Below are 21,832 nucleotides of genomic sequence, written 5' to 3' on the forward strand. Positions count from 1 at the left end.
TAACATCAAATTGCCATCCTCGATCACCTACCATTTCCTTTATATCCTCCAACTCACAGTTTTACCTGCTAGGTTAACATTAGAGAATTCAATGCACTCAATCTGTACTCCATAAGGGCCTCAACTCTACATCCTATGACCTACCACAGCTCCAAAATCCTATTTAACCTAATAAACCTAATACTATTTTTACTTCTTTCATCTCTTCATCGTCCTAGTCTTCTTAAATTCCTAAAGCAAATGCCAACATCACTGCAAACAGACACATCTGGAATTCAAGCATGCCCAAATCTTTTGACTTCTGCACAGTCTTAATTGTTCTTTTGTTTTTCTACTTCACTTATTACTTTATACAGATGAGTTTTGATAAGTATGCATCTTCTGAACCCATTTGAATCTTCCCACAGTGGGAAATGTCTATACATAAAAAGTATCCTTGGAACTATCACTTTCTCCATTTGTCAGCAAGTTTCCCACCAACTGGATGTGTTCAAAGAAAATAAGGTGAGACAATCCTTACTTTTCTTTTATGGTGTTCCTATTCAAGAGAAGCATGGGAAAAACTGCACTAACTTAAAACTGTATTTCATTACTCAGAGCTTGGTAAGGTTATCAAAAATACAGCCAAAGAGGCCTCCAGAAGGTATTTCTCTCTCTCTCTCTCTCTCTCTCTCTGTCATACAGCTTTGCCCACAACTAGGCATTCTATTTATATTTGCATTCTGTTTCTGTTGTGTGCAGTTAACTATACTGCATCCAAATTTGTAGCTTAGGTACTGCCTTTGGAGATAAAACTTAATACTTCAATGCAGCTTCTCTTGTTGTACCTATGTTTTCTTCTAGAATAATGACTGAATCTGCAAGAGAAAACCACATTTCCAGTACTCCTTAACTACTCCCTACAGCTGAAGAGTGAGAATGTTTATTAGACAGCAGGTACCCAGCTGCTCTTATTATCTCAAAAGTTTTCTATCAGCACACCTCAGTTTGAGAGGCAAATACCCATTCAATAAATCCCAGAGGACATCAAGCAGCAGTGAGTCCACCTTACTAATTTCATTGATTTCTCCTTAGATCTTTAGTAATAGTGATTCTGGATTTAAATGTTTTAACAGCACAAAGTTAAGGTGTCAGAGGCTGGGAGGTGGAACCTATGTGGATTCAGAGGAGCACCGTCCAGAAGTACTTAAGTGTCCACTTCAAAAACATGAATTCAGTACAACAGTGATTCTGACCAATACAGTGTAATATTATAAGAGTGTAAAAGCAGGTTGAATAGCCCCTTGTGTTTTAACATCCTCCTCAGCAGTTTCACTAACAGTAGCTGTCTTGCATTATTTAGACAGTCTGTGTTACTTTCATCTGATAAAGAGCAAAAATCTCCCACCAAGACAGAGTCCCCTTCTGAACAAGCACATAAATTTAGCATCTGAAGACAAATACATTTCAGGGATTAACCTGAACAAAGGGAACATAAACTGATGTTGCAGTGACACAGGATCGATTCGGATATTCCATCACTGCTACCATACAACCTGCATTGTCTTAAAAGGTGTCCATGTTCTCTAGAATATGTTGAAATCACAACCTCAGCTGCTGTCTCCATTTTCCTTTTACTGGACAACAGTAAAAAGGAGATCTCTGCATTATACTTAACTAACCCACACTGTTTGTTCTAAAAAGGCTATGTGTGTCTCCTGAAACAATATTATTTAACTGCCTTTGCATGTAAAGTGATAGCCTTGCTTCTCTTCACTTGGTTATCAAATGTTTTGTCTTAACTGAATGCATAATTATATAAGCTGTTGTACTGCTTAACTGATCTACACAGACAAGCAAAATGAAACAACATTATTTCTAATAACAAGACATTCTTCCTCTTTTCAACAGCCTATACTGACCATAACCAGGGATTGATCCATTAATAAATTTATATATATATATATATATATATATATATATATATATATATATATATATAGGATTCACAAAACAATGAGTAAACAGCATGTGACATTGCCATGATTTCTCTCCTAAACAAAAATGAAAACATATGTACATCTCAGTATGCAAGAAGCATGCACTTCGAATGGAGGGGCCAAGAGATGCCCATATCTACCTGTATCTAAAAAGGCAATGTAAATTCCAATCTAGATGGTACCTCCTTTGGTATTTGAGAAAGTTACTACCATCCCTTACTAGAATACCCTAGAATAAGTTTTAGGGTTGGGAACATAACTCTCAACCTCTTACTGCAAGAAATCTAGAGAGAGTCTAAAATAATTACGGGACAAAGGCCCAGAAATATAGACAACTTTTAAATATTGCTTTTGTAAACTTAGAAAGTTGCTAGAATGACAGAATTTGTGTTAGCATGCATTTTTTGAAGAATATGAAGTCTGAAATGTAAACATATTTCATTATTTATTGACTTCAATCCTCAAAATTTTATGAGGAACAGACTAAAAATATGGGCAAAAGTCTTCTTATTCTGCAAAAATCTGGAAAGTTGAGAGGTAGGGAGTCTAAAGTGTAAAACAGATGACCCAAAACACACACCTTCATAACTTACCTGCTGCTTTTCTATCAGCCCATCCTTTTAAGTGTGGCACTAGCCTAAGGGCTGCATTATGCAAAAATTAATCTCTACCATTAAAAGTACTTCTTTCCAAAACTGTGTTAAATAATAAGTGACACTGAATGCCAGACAGTTGAATGACTAAACACACTGTATTATACAAGAATGCAAGACAATACATAGATAAATAGATTGATAGATATACATACATCTCACTACAGCAAAACAGACTTGAATATAGGCGTCAATTAAGTTCAGCAGCCACAAAAGAAAAAAAAAATAGCCCAGATCATGCACACTAAGTAGAGGAAGAGCTATCCTGTTATTTCAGAACATCAGCCTTGCCACCTTTCCACTTTAATTTTTCCCCCTCTTCCATCCAGTATTCTCTGATAACATATACAAACTTACTTCCCTCTCATTTCTCCAAAGAACAACATCTCAAAGCACTATCTAAAACCAAGAACACTATACCTACTGGGCAAAACAGCATACAGGCTAACTACCTGTCAGCCTGAAGCAGAACTTGTATGATCCTCTAGAGAAACTATTTAATATCAACCTCAAAACAGGTTTTGTGCTGGATGAATGGAGGACAGCAACAGACATTCCCTTGCACAAAGGTGGGGCTTCAGTGGCCTCAGTTAGTTATAGACTCATAGGTCTGACCAGTCGAATCTCTAAGGCTATGGAAATAGGATATAGGTAATCTACAGATGCCTGACCTAACCTTAAGGGCAGGTCTTATCTATTTAACCAGGTTGATTTCTTTGAAAAAGTTATTGAAGCAATGGACAATGGCAAAACATCTCACATTGCAGTTCTGGAACTCTTAAAGGTATCTGAAACCATCTGATACATCCAGGTAAATGTCAGTCTCTATGTAGTAAGTTGGATTGTGGACTCGCTCGCAAACAGAGCTCAGCATTTTTTTTAAAGTCAGTGTATCAGTAAGCAATTTCACTCTGAAGTATTGAACATTTAGGACCTCTAGATGTAAGTGATGCCTTTTCATGAATGCATATCTCCAAGTTCCCAGGAGCATAGCTATCAAGGTTTGCTGGGGTTGAGTTTGCTGTTGTGGGAGCTGGAGTCTATTTGTGAGGGTTAGCCAGGGACACAGGGCTGGCAACTCCTAGGGTTGGGGTATGTTTAGTATGTTTACAGGACACAACTGTACTTTGAGAGCAACATAGCCAAGAATGGGTGAAAGTGGGCCCTGTCACAAAGCGTTTTATTTAACCAGTTAAATCATATGTCTTGTAGCAAAGCAGAATATACCATACTATTTCTAAAATGTAGAGAGATGTAAGACAGGTATGGGAGCCATCTGTTGGTTATTTTTTAAAGCTCTTTTTGTTCAAGAAACTTATTTTATGAGTTCAGTACTCTCTAGCATTTGTTGATATATCTGTTACTGGAGGAGTCGATCTTGTATTATGTCAGCATGTGGGATATTTTCATTCCAACTGCAAACTTTGCCATGGATGTTTGGCAGACCAAAAAACAGAAAAAGAAAATCTGACCAGTTCAAGAAGTAATTTGGCGCTGCCTTTATCTACACATGTACTTTGAACACATATATTTTGATTATATTAAAATAATGACACAAAAATGGGAGGCTATGTAATTGTTACAGTTATGCTCTCTACAATCAGTGTGTGCTTTGAAAATGATAAATACTAATGTAGATGCCCTATACTGTTCAATTTATGCATTTACAGCCATACACAATAGTACTACTTTATACATTTGCAAGACATTCAAACTATATGAAATATTCTTATTTATATTTACATGTTTTAGTGCATGTACATATTCTGCTAGCATCATTTGTAATGACTAGGCAGTCACTGCAGAAGATTAAGGCTATGAGCAGTTGTCAAGCCACTCCCTCTTTGATATGGAGTTTGATTCCTTCAGTCCTTGGGAATTTGGATTAGGCTCCTTAATTGTCTCCTGGACCATATGCCTAGCAAACCTATAGCTGTCAGATGGAAAATTAAAAAGATCTGTAGGTTTAGGAGGATATTCATTCAATTTCTCTAGTTTAGTATGGAAAAGTGATATTTAAAACCTGTCACTGATTTTGGGCCTTTGTTCCCCATTAAGTTTGGCTTTTTGCCTAGTATTTGCACTGAGATGATGAGAGCTATGAAAAAAAATTTGTTGTGTTGTTGCTATAATATTTTGAACTTAATGCTGTATTTTTTAAATATGTTTTAGAGAATATGCTTGGGTTATGATAAGATATAAGGATTCATATATCTGTCTGTCTGCCTACCTAGGGCACTGTAGTAGTTTACACTATGAGTTCTGAAAACAGCAAGCTAAAGTATATTACAATGGATATTATTTGTGTACTTACTCATTTGTATGAGTGTGTGTGTGTGTGTGTGTGTGTGTGTGTGTGTGTGTGTGTGTGTGTGTGTGTGTGTGTGTGTGTGTGTGTGTGTGTGTGTGTGTGTGTGTGTGTGTGTGTGTGTGTGTGTGTGTGTGTGTGTGTGTGTGTGTGTGTGTGTGTGTGTGTGTGTGTGTCTGTGAGTGTGTGTCTGTGAGTGTGTGTGTGTGTGTGTGTGTGTGTGTGTGTGTGTGTGTGTGTGTGTGTGTGTGTGTGTGTGTGTGTGTGTGTGTGCATGTATTTCAGTTAGGAATGAGATGAGGTACATTATGGCAGCTATTAATTGTGTATTAGTTCATTCATTAAACAGTAATAAAATCAGTCCAGTTTTAGCACAACAAAAGTCAATGATCTGTTGAGTGAAACTTTCAGAAAAGTTCACAGCCAATGCAATTGAACAGTCTCCATTATCTATATGCTTCATATACTCATTGAGGCTCACAATAAAACAGATAAAGATAATTAGCTCCTGAAATTCCAGTTTAACTATCCTCTACCAAGGCTTCTAAATACACTGGGCTAAGCATATATTTCAAACTAGCGTGAGAGTTCATGGCAGTGATGGAAGAGAGGGGTAAAAGTATGAAACTATTTTCTAACTGATTAAAAAAATTCTATTCCTATCATAAGAAAAGGAATTTAGAACAGAAGGCCTGAAATTGTCTCGTATTTGACATATAACCAGTGCATCACGTATCACAGAGCTGAGTTCACGGTGAGTAAAAGTAGTATTTTTCACAGTTTTGCATCAGTGAAGTTAGGAAAGAATCCCAGTTTACATGAGTACCATAAGCGAAGCTGCTTTTGTAAGAGGTTTAGACATGCTGCAGCTATGAGCAAATGCCTTATCAGACTGTGTGTGTCTTTAAGTCAAGTAACTATGATGAGAAAAGCAAGGCTCACATTATGTGGATGGTAAAAAAGAACTAGTTTATCTGAAGTAAACTTCAGCAGTATATCTTTATATCAAAAATAGGATTTAAAAAGAAATGCTATAGAGATTGTGGGTAAAGTGAGTGTCAAGGTTCAACACTCTCATGTAGCAGCATACACACGCACCCACTTGTGGCATTGTGACCGGCGGAGAAGATTTACCCAAACAAGAAACCATAAAGCAGGATGATCAACGTTAGACCAAACAGTTTTACAAAATGCTGCAAAGCAATACTGTGTGTAAATGTAGGTGACTAGACAATGCTGGTAGAGTTACATGTCACAGATATTAAATTGCATTGATGAAGAGTTACTCTAAACTGTTGTTGCACTGAGGAAAATACTTCTAAAAAATGGCAGTTCTGGAAAATCAAAACTGAAGGAAATGTAACACAAGACTAAATTACCCCTGAAACCAGCAACTTAAAGATGTAGAACAAGTAACACAAATTAATAAATTAATCTGCAAAATGAATGTGAAAAAACACCCCTAAGTAAAATATATTTTCCTGGTAATATTCTTAAGGCTACAACACCCCAATACATTTCTATTCAACCTCTATCTAAATGATCAAAACAAATCTAAAACTGAGAAAATGAAAAAATACTAAATATGCCTCATAAAATGTTTACAAAGAACTAAATTACAAGCCATCAAAAACCAAAGTCAATGAGAAACAGGTAACAAAATATTTTCAGATACTTGTATTTTAAGTGAGTTTGTTCAAACTATTAAAATTTAATTTGGTAAATGTTAGAACATATTTTAATGCAGTTTAAAGGTTTTCTAAATACAGTTGCCGAAGCACAATTTCTTTTGCAAAACAACTTCACATTCTGTGCCTTCATCTAAAATAGGAATCAGCTGAAAATAAAATACCACTGCAAGCATGTTTCAAGTTGGAAAATATGTAGAAGATAAACTTGCAAAATTTCACACAGATTTGCCATATACTTGGCTTAGTAGTGGAGACTAGCATGCGTATAAATTGTGGCTGAAGATATTTTAGTGTAATATATGCAATGCAAAATTTGCTGCCTTTTTCAGTTCTAACTGAAATAAAGTGGCATATTAAAATCACTAATACCAGAGAAAATCTGTCATTTAATAAACTGGAAATTACAGCAAGTACTTGCAACACAATCTGAGTATGGATGATGATAAAATGACATACTTGTGAAATAAATGGCTAATGGCTAAAGTTAAAGCACTTGGAAGACATGTCAGGCAAGATTCATAAGTATTCTAAGCACTGCTCATGACTAATGTGCAGAAAAATGTATTAAAATGCTTACAGACAGCATCCTAGCAAGACTGCCAAACTGATAGGTCAGAGCACATTAAGATGGCATTTAGCAAGCAGTCATCGTGTAAATGAACATCTCAGCATGAATAACATAGCTGATGTAATTCAACACCAGCTATACTGTACACCACTGTTGTCAACAAGATGACATTACAATGCAGCTTAGTGCTGTCAAGCAGAAGTCACTACACAGGTACCCCAAATGTAGCAAACAATGTGCCACACACCTTGTGATACACAGAAACACAGGAAGTATACACACACACACACACACACACACACACACACACACACACACACACACACACACACGCACACACACACACACACATACACACACACGCACACACACACACACACACGCACACACACGCACACACACACACACACACACACACACACACACACACACACACACACACACACACACACACACACACACACACACACACACACACACACACACACACACACACACACACACACACACACACACCTCTACACAAATAGATTACAAACTGATGCATACACAGCAAATAAAGAACAGTGAGTTACATATGTCTAAATATTTGTGCTCAAGAATCAGGAACAAAGCCAAAAATAACAGCAGACATGCCAAAAATTAGGGGCAATAAAGTGTAATCATTTGGACTTTCACCTTTAAACTATTTCACTTAAAATGTTAATATAACAATGGGTTTTGATCAACATTCATTCTCTGAATAATTAGTATGGTACTGTTGATTGTCTATTAAATCATTGATAATTACAGTCAAAAATTTTATGATGGAGAGGGCAAAAATGAGAGACAGTTAAGAGGTACTGTTACTTCCTATGTACAGTAGAGTGTCTCTGATGGTGTTGTACCACTGTACTGCAATGCAGTCATGGGCTGTAATTCTTGCAGTACAGCCATATAAGGGGTCTATATTAAACTGTCACCCGCTTAGGTTGTTGAACGCCTAAATGTCGACACCTAAACATCGACAACTTAAAATTGCGAACAGCAGTTTCCACACAGGGAAACAAGTCATTTGGCCATTACAGGGATTTTGCCCTGTGTATAATGTAGAGTGATCTCGGAGTTGGTATATTTAGTTGTTGGGGTGTGAGGGGGGCGAAGCCCCCACTTGATTTCTGTTTTTTTTTTTTTACTTTGGCCAACGGCATTCTTTCCCTGTGTGGAAAGTGCCATTTGCAATTTTAAGCTGTCGACGTTTAGGTGTCAACGTTCAGGCGTTTGACAACCTAAGTGGTCGGCAATGCAATATAGACCCAACATAAGTGCTTGAAATGCATTATAGAAACATCAGTTACAAAGTACCTAGGCCAAATAATATGAAAAGTTAAGACTAGTGTAGAGCACTCTGTAATGCAGCAAATGTGTGTGGTTGTGAATGTGGGGGGTGTCAATTGCACGTCTTTTTTTTATGTATTTGGCATAAGTGGACACTATCTATTGCCTCATTAACTGCAAGTATGTTGCACAATCAGCATCTGCTTTAAAATTTTCTGCCATTCCATTTCCTGCTACTATTTATAGATAAAATAAACTTTAAAAATAAAGCACAGAAAGAAATAAAAACTAGTATTTGTAAAACTACATACTGCAAATAACAGACAACTTCCTTGTTGTATGAATCAATATATGAGAAAATTCTCTTTCATGACTCCTTGGTTGGGTTCATTCTCTCCATCAATCAACATTTAATAAAAGTTCAGGAAGGTTGTGTACTTGGTGTCAAGTGAATGTCTGCACTGATGCATGCCATGATGCATGTGCTTGATGCATAAACTCATTTGTCACTTGGAAAGTCTTCTAGGCAGCTGCCATCTTCTCTTGGCTGAAGCAGTTCAGTTGACCATTGGGTCTATCCTCCTGATCTACTGTGTTTTTAAATAATACCTGAGCTAACAGTTGATATACAGGGTGACGTGGACTCTTTTTCCCATAATTGTTCCCTGCATTGAAAAATGGGAGATGAATAGATGGTTGAAGGGAAAACTTGAAATCCAACTTTGAGAGGAGCTGTAGGCTTCTCCTCTAGGACCCCAAATAAAGCTCCAAGATTCTAGGTACACAAACTTTTCTCTCATGGAACAAGCATTAATAGTCCTGAGAATCCAGAAGATAAATGCAGTAGACTCATGAGGTCTGCCATGCTCAGAGATAGGCCTAGCTGTCACCCCTGCTCTGGATTGATTCTTGGCCAAGATACGAACTGCTCCACGTATTGCCAGTGCCTTAATCCATATTTTTCTTTGAGATTAGAAGTATTTTTGTTATTCTTCCCTAAACCCTGCAGTGAACTGTGAAATCAGGAGTCATACAAGAAATGCATGAAGGAATCTCACATACCAAAAAATGGAGAATTAGGTCACCATTATCTCACTCTTGCCCTGATGCAGTCAGCAGAAGAGAAAGGGAATGAAATCTCCCAGTCAGAAAAAAAATCAATGCTTAGAATGCTTCACTTCTGAACAGGAACAGTCTTTGATGCAGTAACTCCAACAAAGGACTGAAGGAGGGGTTCAGAGATTATGCCATTTTTTTTCTTTCACAGCCCCTGTCCATGACCATTGCCTGATAAGCAGTACTTCCCTGCAGAAGGAATATCACATTAAGGCCACTTGTTTGTCTAGATACTAGATGATAGACAGGCTGTCTGACTGGATTAAGGTAGGACTAATAATGTTTGCATCCAAGGCCTTCAGGACCAGAAAGACTGATCTTACCATTAACTGTTAAATGAGAAATCCCTTACAAACAACCCTCACACACATCCACACACACACACACATGCACACACACACACACACACACACACACACACACACACACACACACACACACACACACACACACACACGTACACACACTATCTTTGAGTCATGCTGGAATTAAGTGAACTCTGCATCCCATAGGAAAATCATCTACTCCGTGACTTTTTTGAGGAGTTAAACTGCAAAGAGAGAATGCGGACAAATATAATAGTAGAGAATGACTGGCACTCTGGAACCTGTCAGTGTAAGGCATGTGTATAAGGCCTAGGATCCTCTTTGTGAAGTACTTTTGTGGCCTATCCAGCTGTTGCATATATCTAGTGCAGTACATGCCAAATGGGGCATTATACTCGATGATTAGCCTAATGAGGGAAGAGTAGAGAGGATGATGAACTCTTTCCTCCTGGATGCAAAACCCTTGGTAATGAGATGTGCCACACAGAAGGACTTTCTGACCACAGTGGCAATATGGTGGTCGAAGGAGAGGTTGCTGTCAACCTGTGTCCCCAGATCTCTTATAATACCTTCAGTGTTCAGTGGGTTCCCATCAATGTGATAATTAGTGGAAAATAAGTTTTTCCAAAAGGGGATGATGATGCATTTTTTGGCATTAAGTTTAAGGCCATGGTTTCACCACCAGCCATTAGGCTTAGTGAGACCTTTCTGTAGGATGTCGACATCACTTTGGGGAGGAGTCAATAAAGGCTCCCAGCTTGCAGTCATCTGTGAACTTGGTCAGCCAGAGTCCCTCCGTGTTGGCCTGGACTTCTGAGAAGTAGATGCCAAACAGGAGAGGACCCAGGACCGATCCTTGTGGGACTCTACTCGTGACTGGTTGGCAGTCTGACTTGGAGTCTGCTACTTTCACACTGTGGGTTCTATCTGTGAGCCAATTTGCACCCCACCTAGTCATATAGGGGTTGATGCCTAGTTTGGTGAGTTTATCAATAATTCCTGAATGAGGAATGGTATCAAAGGCCTTGGCCAGACCAAGGTAGGCTGTATGAACTGCCCTTCCCTCATCCACAGTTCTGGTGACTGACTCAAAGAAGTCAACTAGATCAAGCAGGCCTGATCTACCTTTCACAAAACCAAATTGCATGGGATATAGAGTTTGAAGATTCTATGTATTCTTGTTAATTAGGTCCATGATGATGCGCTCCATAGCCTTGCATTTCAGACTCATCAAGCTAATAGGGTGATAATTCCCAGGGTCTGTAGTTGCTCCCCCTTTATGAAGAGGGATGACTGTAGCAGTGTGCCATTCGGTAAGGCTAAAGCCAGAGGTGAGGCTGTGATTGAACAGGGCACACAGGTGTGCTGCCAGTTCACTTGTAGTTCATGTAGAACACATCCAGGTATATTGTTGGGTACCATGGAAGCTGTATTCTTGGCCTTGGACAATACTGCTTTAACATGTGCTGCAGTAATGCTGGGTGCCTGGCATTCCTCTGGTATTGTGATTGGTCCTTTGGGGCGGGATTTGCCACTGAAACTGTTGGCCAGTATGTTGGCAATCTATTGGCTCAGTATAGGAGGTACCATTGTGCAGTAACTCAGAGCAAACCTGAGTATTGCCATGGAGATTTTTGATATAACTATAGAAGGCTTTGTGGTTGTTTTTAGTGTCTGCCACAATTCTGCCTTCATAGCTGACTTTAGAGGTTTGGATGAGGGATATCAACTTTTTGTTGAGACTAATAAGGGAGTTTTTCCAGTTTTGGGACTTCACCTTTTTCTGCAACAGTTTCTTCCTTCTGTTGTAGAGTTTATTAATGGCAGGGGATCACTAGACTGGCTTCCTTTTTATGGAGGAAAATGTCTTGGTTCTGTTGGGTATGGCTAGTTCCATGAAGTTATGTACGTGTTCATACAGTGCATTGGTGTATGATTCAGCAGTCATGCATCTATTTTCCATTGACATGGGTGCCATGAAGTTAGCCACCTCTGTTTTTAGGAGCCCAAAGTCAGCTTTGGAGAAGTTTTTCATGGTGGTTACCTTTGTGAAGGGTGTGGGTGAGATGTGGATTTTCATGGTGATTAGTTTGTGGTCAGCTCAGTAGTTGCTCATGTTAGTAATAATCAGGTCAAGGATGTTGCTTCCGCTAGGGGAGGTAAGAATGAGCTCGTCCAGGGCATTAGAATTGATGAATTCCAGGAAGCGTTGAGCCAGTGTATTGGTGCATGAGTAGTTTTCCCAGTTGATGGAGGGGTAGTTGAAGTCACCTTGTATGGGAGTATTGAGTTGGACACTAATAGCTTCCAGGGTGCTTAAGAACATGGAGTGAGAGTCTTGGGACATGGTTGGGGACCTAAAGTAGGCTACGACCTGAATTGCCATCTTACCCAATGTTAGTTGTACCTGAAGTGCACTTCACATGAACTTGCATAGTCACATGCAAACTTCCATCCCTACCAAAAAGCCACTTACTCTGGCTGACCAAATTATCTGTCGCTCAATCAGCTGTTCACAAAAACTGCCATTTGTGCAAAGTGCACTGCACTGCACTTTGTTGGCCAAAGAAACAGCATTTGGCCAAGTGCTCTGAACAGATACTGCCACATGCCCCACACACCAAGTTTACAAATCACTTACTCAAGTGAATATGATGCAACAAGTATAAAAAAAATGTTGAGAGGAATTGCCCAATATAAGGGTTTAGAAAAGATTTTCTGATAAAAATGCAGTAAAGCAATGCAAAAATAAAAAAAAGACAGCAGATAGAAGAAAGTCAAGGATACATTTTCTGGTTATATGCAAATAATTAAGTGAATAACCAAATTAACTGTTCAAAATGGATGTATTAGACAAAGCAAAGGTCTCTTAATATTGGCAATGAATGCAGCTAAGAAATAAAGCCAAAGAGAGAAAGTAAGAAAGGTAGCATTACCAAGTGAAGAAAGTGCTAATCTCCTGAGGTGAAACATAAGAAAAACGTCATGATAAACACATCATAACACTTTAGCTATACTTCATACACTGTAGAATAAGTGAAAACATTTCTGTAACCTAGTTAGGCATAAACCCAAAGGATGTAATTGTTAATTGGCAGTTTGCTTACATTAATGGAAAATTAAAACTGCTGAATAAAACTGCACTAACTGACTAGCAGCATGTTTAATGGAATGGGGTGTCATAATCATCTAACAGTAAGGTGCTCTTGCTGAGTGTTTAGTGCAGCAATAAATTCCAAGGCAGTTTTGGTTGTTTTACTATATTTAACATATTAATGGCTATGTTGTGAATGCATAATTCTGATGGATTTCCCCTTTTCATCAAACTAATGATATAATATAAAGGCATAATTCTAACAGAGTTTCCTTCTAAATCAGAAATGAACAGTATCCAGAAAGTGTAACCTCCTCCAGCATGCAAATCTGTCATAACAGCACTGCATAGCCCAAAAAATGTTATGGCAGAATATGGACCCAACTGGTTCAACATGGTAACATTCCCCAGTACAGCAGCTTTATTTGCTTAAATCTGGACAGGATTTAACATTTTAATAAATGGTGACTATCAGCAAGGCAAAAATGCAGGTGCATACCAAGCGAGTCACACTTGTTGCTGTTCTTTTGGCTTTTCCAGATTAATGGTCAACACAACGGACCTCCGGTTTGCTAATGATTGGCAGCAGATTTCGTACGGGTGCGGAGGTGCCAGCTCAACACCCAGCCTTCAACGAAGGCATGCCCATTCTACGCATGTCTTTCGAATGCGGGGAGGACATGCAGACTCCACACAGAAGGTGCTCCAGCCGAGAATCGAACAGGAGAACCTCTTACTGTGAGGGAACAACGCTACCGCTACACCAACGTGGCTAGGCAAGAGTGTTACACTAACAACTCAAATAGTTAAAAAAGAAAAAACTATGAATAAGTAATGTCGTCAAAAAAGTCAGTTAAATAATGGAGATTTGTTTTATTACAGAAAGATTATTCAGTACTTAGCTGTATAACATCCAGTAAAAGGCTATATTATATTACATGATAAAGTAAGCAGTAAATTTATGATGAGGTGCACTAAGACTCACAGTTTAATAAACAGAAAAGAGCTACAGTAGACTCCAGGATTTGGGGTTCAATACTGGCCTTGGTTACAGTCTGTGTAGTCTTTGCATATCTCCACTGCATCACTTTAGTTTTTTCCAAGTACTCTGTTTTCCTCAACTCTATTTATAAGTAGCCAAGCCAGTTCAACCAGAATGTTTTAAATACCCATCTCTGCAAAATATATACTGCATTTGTCCTTGTCCAATGACCTATTTCAAGCCATCCTCAAAGAAGCACTTCATTTTTATGGATGACAAATAAACACCTTTATAAAATGGTAAAACAGAAAGAAACAAAAGCACTAGATCTAAGTCTATGACAAAAAGAGGAATTGTGAATGTTCTGTCATGTACTGTCTGGCATATGGTGTCATCAAGTAAAGGGTTTGTAAAGCAGTTGCAGTTATTTCTTGGCCCTAAACTGGTTTTCATATCTCAATTATGTATTTATGCTGACTGCGTGCTCACTAAAGTTCAAGTACTTCAAACCACCAGAGTGTAGCAAACATTTCCTTCACTCTCTCGTTCTTTCTCAAGCAGTACACCAAACTTGCAAAATATTTTATCCAAGGCATAGCAAAAGGTTTGCAGAATATGAACTATTAAAAGAAGTCTTTCCTATATTTAGATATCATGCACACAATTTAAAAGAAGAATGGTTTTGAAAAATTAAAAATATTTCTCACCCTTGGCTTAAACATGATCCTCAGTCAGTAAGAATGTCATCAAATGAACTAAATAATTAATCTGAATCTATAGCAGTTTCAAGGCAGTTTGTTTACTCCGCTGAAACATTGATGCAGGAAAAGAATTTCTGTTTGGATTTCCAATACACTCAAGGATCAGCATTTCTGCTGATGTTGTGTTCTGCATTTTACCTCCTCACAAAAGCTTATACTAAGGCTTTTACAAAAAGAAAAAAAAAACAGATAAGGATGACTCAATTGCATCCAGTAAGTGATTCTGGAGGCTTGCTGTTGTGCCAGCAAACTTCAAGAAAGAATTCTCTGAGCCATTATACCCTGAACAAGGTTCAGTCACAATAAGTCACATACAGGATTGTGGAAAAGCTTTAAAACTAAGAGAATATACAATCAGATGCAACAACACTGTGTACTGGCACAGATTATTGGTACTACATAATGTCTTGTTCTGCTGTACTATTATATTCTGAATTAAAGAAGCTAATGACATTCTGCTATCATGCTATATTTTTCAAATGTAAGCTTAATGTACTTTTTGTTTATGATTTCAGGGAAAAGTCATAGCTAGAATGGATCTGAAGACCAACTTACATACCCAGCTAATAAATAAATGAATAAATAGCCTTAAAATATTCATTAGGTATGCTAACATGTTTCATACTGTGTTTCATATTGCATTTAAATCAGCAGTAACAGAACAGGACAGCTATTTATTTGTAGATGTCTTATTTTATACATTGGTGTGTGTGTGGGGGGGGGGGGCAGGCACTCATTCAAATGTCTTTTTATTCAGTTAAGACACAAGTAGCATATGTTAGTCAAAAGACTGCACATTAGAGGGTGTTAGGAAATATATTTTTTAACCTTTATTATGTGATCTCAGAGTTGGTTTATATAGAGATGTGATGATGTGGGGTTCATATCCTCCTAAATGACAGTGTGGGGATGTTGCCTCCTGAAGAAAAAAAATGTGAAACAGTTGCAGTTACAGATAGAAAATGGGGTGTTCACATTTCAGTCTGGCATTTGTTAGAGAAGGAAGAGATATTTTTGCTATCTCCGTAGAGTTCAATGCCACTGTTTCAACATTATTTTTTCAAAGAAGCCATCATTGATGCAGCTCTAGTTGTGTGTGTGTGTGTGTGTGTGTGTGTGTGTGTGTGTGTGTGTGTGTGTGTGTGTGTGTGTGTGTTAATGCATGCGCATGTGTGCGTATGTTGGCACATATGTGTGCGCGTGTGCGTCTGTGAGTGTGCATGTTGGCACATATGTGTGCACGCGCATGTGAGTGTGTGTGTGTTCATACTTGCGCATGTGTGTGTATGTTGGCACATATGTGTGCACACGCATGTGTGTGTGTGTGTGTGTGTGTGTGTGTGTGTGTGTGTGTGTGTGTGTGTGTGTGTGTGTATGAGGATATGTATGTGTGCATGAGTATGTACTGCAGTTTATATATCCAGAAACACCATATTCAGTTATTAACTAGATTTTCAGCATGTACAAAGAATACTAAGATAACATGATTTTTGATGGCTCAGTCTCAGCATTTTTAATGGGAAATACAGCTAGACTGCTTGTCTTTTAACTATGCATAGTGAACTGTTTTCAGAATGCTGTGTCATGAACATTCCGGCGACGGTATATCATAGGACTTATGATGGCTAGAATGTTCACAGAGCCATCTGTAGGACATTATTTAACTCATTAGCATAGGATTTTTGCTAGGCACTGAATGCTAACATAAAGAACAGGGGGGCTGAAATCGGATTATTTTCTTCCAGATTCCATTTACCATTCTCACCATTCCATTCACTTCCATTTTCTGACAGATGATGTCACCTTTCTCTGTCAAAAGATTTCAATCATTTCTTTGTCTTGCTGTATTTTTTTATTTTTTATTTTTTTGCTCCTGTAATGGTTTTATGATCGATCCTTCTTTGCTGGAGCTGTACCACTTATCATGCACAGATCTGACCACATCTTAATAAACAATGCACAAGTTTCAATCAGCATCAAGATGCAAAGCACATGGTTCTGCCAAAATAACAGAGCAAATGTAGCAAGTGATATGAATTCTCTCACCCAGTAATGCAAGCTGTTCCTAAAAGTACAGATTCTCTGACATGAGCAAATGTATACAAAATGCCTACCAAAGAATCTTGCTCCGAGCAATTACTGATTAAAATCATACCAATCTCCAAGAGATACTAAACTATTTTTAGAAAACTAACAAAAGCAAATTCAATTTTCTGATGGAAGCAACTAATTTAAGGCTTTACCTCCAGATAGCCAGATACCATGATTAAGTCATTTATTTAAAAAGCTCATTATAAATACCAGAGAGTAGATGTTAAGGACATTCTTTACTGTTATAAGAGACATACCGGATTCCCATTCCCATGCACTCCTGCTCACTTTCATTACTGCCTTCCACACAGGCAAAAACACAGATGCACATAAACACAAGGTAAAGAAAAGTCTTCGATTTGATTATGACCAGCATCAAGACAGGCCAGCTGTCACTGGTATTGTGATAGCACAGCCTTGGCATGCTGAATATCATCTATGTTTATACTTAATCACAGATGTCAGCAAAATGATCAACTCCCTACAGTGGCAAATCAACATTCCGAAGTAAATACCACCGTCAAGTAATTTATACATTTCTCCCATTTGGATTGAAAATTATCCCTAAAGTGTCCTGTTCCACGGTAATTAACTGTAATCAGCCAAGGCTCTGATTAGTTCAACTCATATATAAAGAATGAAAACAATGGGTCACACCTGCGGAAACAAATAACCAGAAATAGAAGCAATACAAGTGCTATACTTACTACAAGAATCACATCCACATGAAGAATATAGTCAAAAAGTCAAGCTTTATTGTCTCTAGTAGTTAAGCACTTTCATTCTTCAACAGGAATTCTTCAGAACGAGTGTAAAACTCATTCCACACTCTTACAAATAGTCAGTCATGTGAGTTAGTCATGTCACTGTTAAAATTCATCACATAAATGAATCCTCCACCACTGTAGGCAGGTAGGCAGGTTACACCCTGAGGCCTCTGATGCATACCTTTCACTGTCATCTTGGGCCACCCATGTACATTGTATATTTTGTAAATATTGTAAATATGTACTTACTTTCAGTACCTTATGTACTAGTACTGCAAGATTTCTGATCACATAACTGTACTTTGAGCATATATTGCATTTAACTGTATTGTGCCTTTTATATGTTAGCATTGTACCACTTGTTATCCTGCTACATTGTGCCTTGTTATCCTGCTACTACTGTACCATGTGCCTTGCATTTAACTGTCTTGCCTTCTAAACAATGTCAGCATCCTACTAATTGCTGTTCTTTAATGACCACGTCCTACTAATTGTTATTCTTTAATTACCACATCCTACTAATTGTTATTATTTAATGACCACATCCTACTAATTGTTATACTTTAATGACCACACCCTACTAATTGTTATACTTTAATGACCACATCCTACTAATTGTTATTCTTTAATGACCACATCCTACTAATTGTTATTCTTTAATGACCACATCCTACTAATTGTTATTCTTTAATGACCACATCCTACTAATTGTTATTCTTTAATGACCACATCCTACTAATTGTTATTCTTTAATGACCACACCCTACTAATTGTTATACTTTAATGACCACACCCTACTAATTGTTATACTTTAATGACCACATCCTACTAATTGTTATTCTTTAATGACCACATCCTACTAATTGTTATTCTTTAATGACCATGTATTCACACTGTAACTTCTTAGAGCTTTTCTCCCCGGGACTCTGCTAAAAATGGACACTAGCTGTCCAGTCAGATTATCCTGGTAAAACAAATGTTAAATAAAAAATAAATAAAATAAATAGGTCACTTCATAATAAACTTTAAAATAAGTATAAATAAAAGTAGAAATGAGTATAAATAAAAAATGGAATAAACACACTGGTAATAACATAGAATCAACAAGTTATTGTTAAACAAGCATTCAATTTAAAATTATTTTGCAATTAAAAAAGTGTTGTGCAAAACATATCATATTGAATAAAGTTCATAAAGTAAGCAAGCTTTGTAAAACTTTTCACCATGCACCCAAAATTGTATATGGAAATAAAAAGTGCAAAAATTGCAGTATAGCTGCTCTCATTTTCAAAACACAACTAATAGATATCTTGTCATTCATCACTGGGGGTACATCAGCATGCAATTTAATCTGCCATAAGAGTTCTTTATATTCAATCTAATACTCCTAAGGCCACCCCCCTGAGTTATAAAGGATTTGTTCAATGATACAAAAAACAAATTCTTATGATGTCGGGATTCAAATACGTGCCTATAGAGTGCATTAGTTTCCTTCCTTTTCTTACTTTTATAGACGTCTTCATATCATTCCTAAGGCTTCTCTCAATTTTCCCACATAGTACGATTTGTGCAGAGGTCACAAAAGGCAATAAAATGACTCCTACAATCTCACAATAATACCTTTCTTTAAACTCAAATATCCACTCACATGTTTTTAAGTTTAAACAATAACTTTCATATATATTATTACACTGTGTGCAAGTCCCACATTTGCTGGTCTCCATATTTCTATTAGGGGTTCTACTATTAGAATGTGCCTGCATATGTTTCTGTAATCATTCCTTTATGTGTTGATGTCTACTAAACATAAAGTTGAGATACACCCCTAAAATACCACTAACGTCACTAAAACTTTCAAAACATTCCAATTCCAACTTGAAAGTGACTTATCAAGTTACTCTCAGCACTACATTTTAAAACCAAAGCTTTATTGTCAATAGCAACTAGACTGTTCCTAGTGAATCCTTTTCCTAAAATAGATGGGGATTTATCCTTCCTCCCTCTCTAGATCTTGTCTCTTAATTCTTAAAGGACCCCTTCTAGGTAGCATCTGTCCTTAAACATGTCAATAAGGCAGTTCATTTTTTTCTCTTACAATGCTGCTATAATACCATTTTTAGCATGCATTTTGAAGGATATGAAGTCTGAAACTCAAACGTAGGTCATTATTTAGTGAGTAAATAAATAAATAAATATTAGAAGTAAATAAATAAATAAATAAAATGTGTACAGTTGAGAGGTATTAGCAAGACTGACCACAGTACACACAATGAAGTATACACTTATTTATTAACACTAAGCATCTAAGAAACAGTACAGGCTAAAAAAAATATTTGAATGACTTAATATAATGATGGTGAAACAACCTTGAAAGCATTTTAACCTTTTAGAGAAGGTGATATCCATTTTTAGCTGCCATTTGAATCAATAACAGAAATGCTTAGTCAACCAGAAAAGCTATCTCACATGGTTAGTGAGGTTCAAGCATGCTAGAAATTATAAAACATGTTTTTCATTTGAATTACCCGTTTAACATAATTCCATAAAATGCAATGGCTACTTGGACCAAAAAATACAAAATGCTCATGTGCTAAATGAAAACTGAAAATCAGATAAAAGCTTTAAAACTGTAGGGTAACAAGGCAGAAAGTTCCCATCCCCCACATTTCTGCTTGCAATGGAAAAATGCTCTCATGCAAAATTAATAAGCTCTGGAAGTAATGAATTTGATTACCTGCAGCAAAGAGCATAACAGCAACGGGTCTGTAGAATCGTCTCCGAGATCCTACGCAGATAGAGATTGAACCAAAGAGGAAAGCGATAAGGATAATACCAGCCCCACCCAGAAGTAGAGCGAGAGTAGCAATTTGCCAGTCTGCAATGATAAACAAAGGAAATAGTAAATGGACAGAGCAAAAACAATAGTTACATTGTCAAAAAACAGTGTCAACTTCACAGGTGTTCTCAGCTTTCTGAATACCTTGTAAATTCATAGCAGCCAAACTCATGTTGCCTTTAAGCATTGTTCTTTGAGAAAACAAATTCAAGGGTTTGTGCTTCAGGGCATGCCACTGTAGTTGGTATGTACTTTCAAGCATGGAAACATAGCTAGAGTCAACAAAATCTATAACTGCTTTGTTAGGAACTATATAAATGGCTGTAGTGTTTACCTTCTAAAAACTGCTTACTTTTACCATGAGCAGTCAAAGTACAAATGTATATTTAACTGCATTACTGACTATTTAAGTTTCTGTTTAGGAGGCGCTGCATATATTGACCTTCCAGCTTAAGTAAATGATGACACTGTAGTAAAACAAGGAAGACTACTAGTGTAGCTTGTCCATAATTATTGAATAACATAATATTATGTTTTCATAAACCTGTAGTAACATTCTCCTGTAACTAAATTCATATAGATTGATTATAATACAGCTTGAAGGTTAACAATAGTTTGTCCAGAATAAAATACACTTGTATGAGGCAATAATAGCATCTCATATGGCATGTCTTAAAAATTATTTTCAACTGTTTTCAAGCAATGCAGAATGGTTTGAAGAGAAGAAACACAGAACATTTCAAGTTCACATATTTCTTTATGACACACGCATATGCATGCACGCACGCACGCACACACACACACACACACACACACACACACACACACACACACACACACACACACACACACACACACACACTAACATAGCCAGTATTCATTTTAAAGATGATTACTTAATACAGCTGTCAGCAAGAATATTACATTTAACAAAGCAAGTACTACATGCTTCCCCAAACTTCTAGATGTTTTTGTTTGCTCAAGGAGAGACATTAGATCTAGTGCAGTTTATCAGATTATTTGGATGTGCTAACCCGCATAGGGTCAAACTTTTTTGAAAGATAAGCTGTAGAAGCAGACATTATGTATTCTATCGACCATTTCTAAAAGTTATGCATACTGGTTCATTTTATTCTTAGGGCTTTAAAATAAGCCCAAGATTTCACATGTAGCACAAATTTCAATTAACCACCACAAGTATATCACAAAGCCTAGTGAGCAACTCCCTGCTTTGTATATGAAAAAACAAAATGTATTATCAGCTCTGCACAGCTGCAGAAGATAACAGTGAAAATTCTTTCTTAATAAGGAAAATAGTTAAAAAAATATATTTTTACCCTCCA

General features: G+C 37.2%; 1 protein-coding gene across 1 annotated transcript in view; it reads right to left on the reverse strand.

Moving 5' to 3' along the window:
- Nucleotides 1-21,832, reverse strand: part of TMEM47 (transmembrane protein 47) — a 662,113-nt gene that overhangs the window by 365,019 nt on the left and 275,262 nt on the right. The window contains exon 2 of the mRNA XM_044072405.1: nucleotides 20,388-20,528. Within this exon, the coding sequence (XP_043928340.1) occupies nucleotides 20,388-20,528 (141 nt within the window). The remainder of the gene's footprint in view (nucleotides 1-20,387; nucleotides 20,529-21,832) is intronic.

The sequence above is a fragment of the Protopterus annectens genome, chromosome 5.part0 (genome assembly GCF_019279795.1).
Source record: "Protopterus annectens isolate FY-2018-M chromosome 5.part0, PAN1.0, whole genome shotgun sequence".
NCBI lineage: Eukaryota > Metazoa > Chordata > Ceratodontiformes > Protopteridae > Protopterus > Protopterus annectens.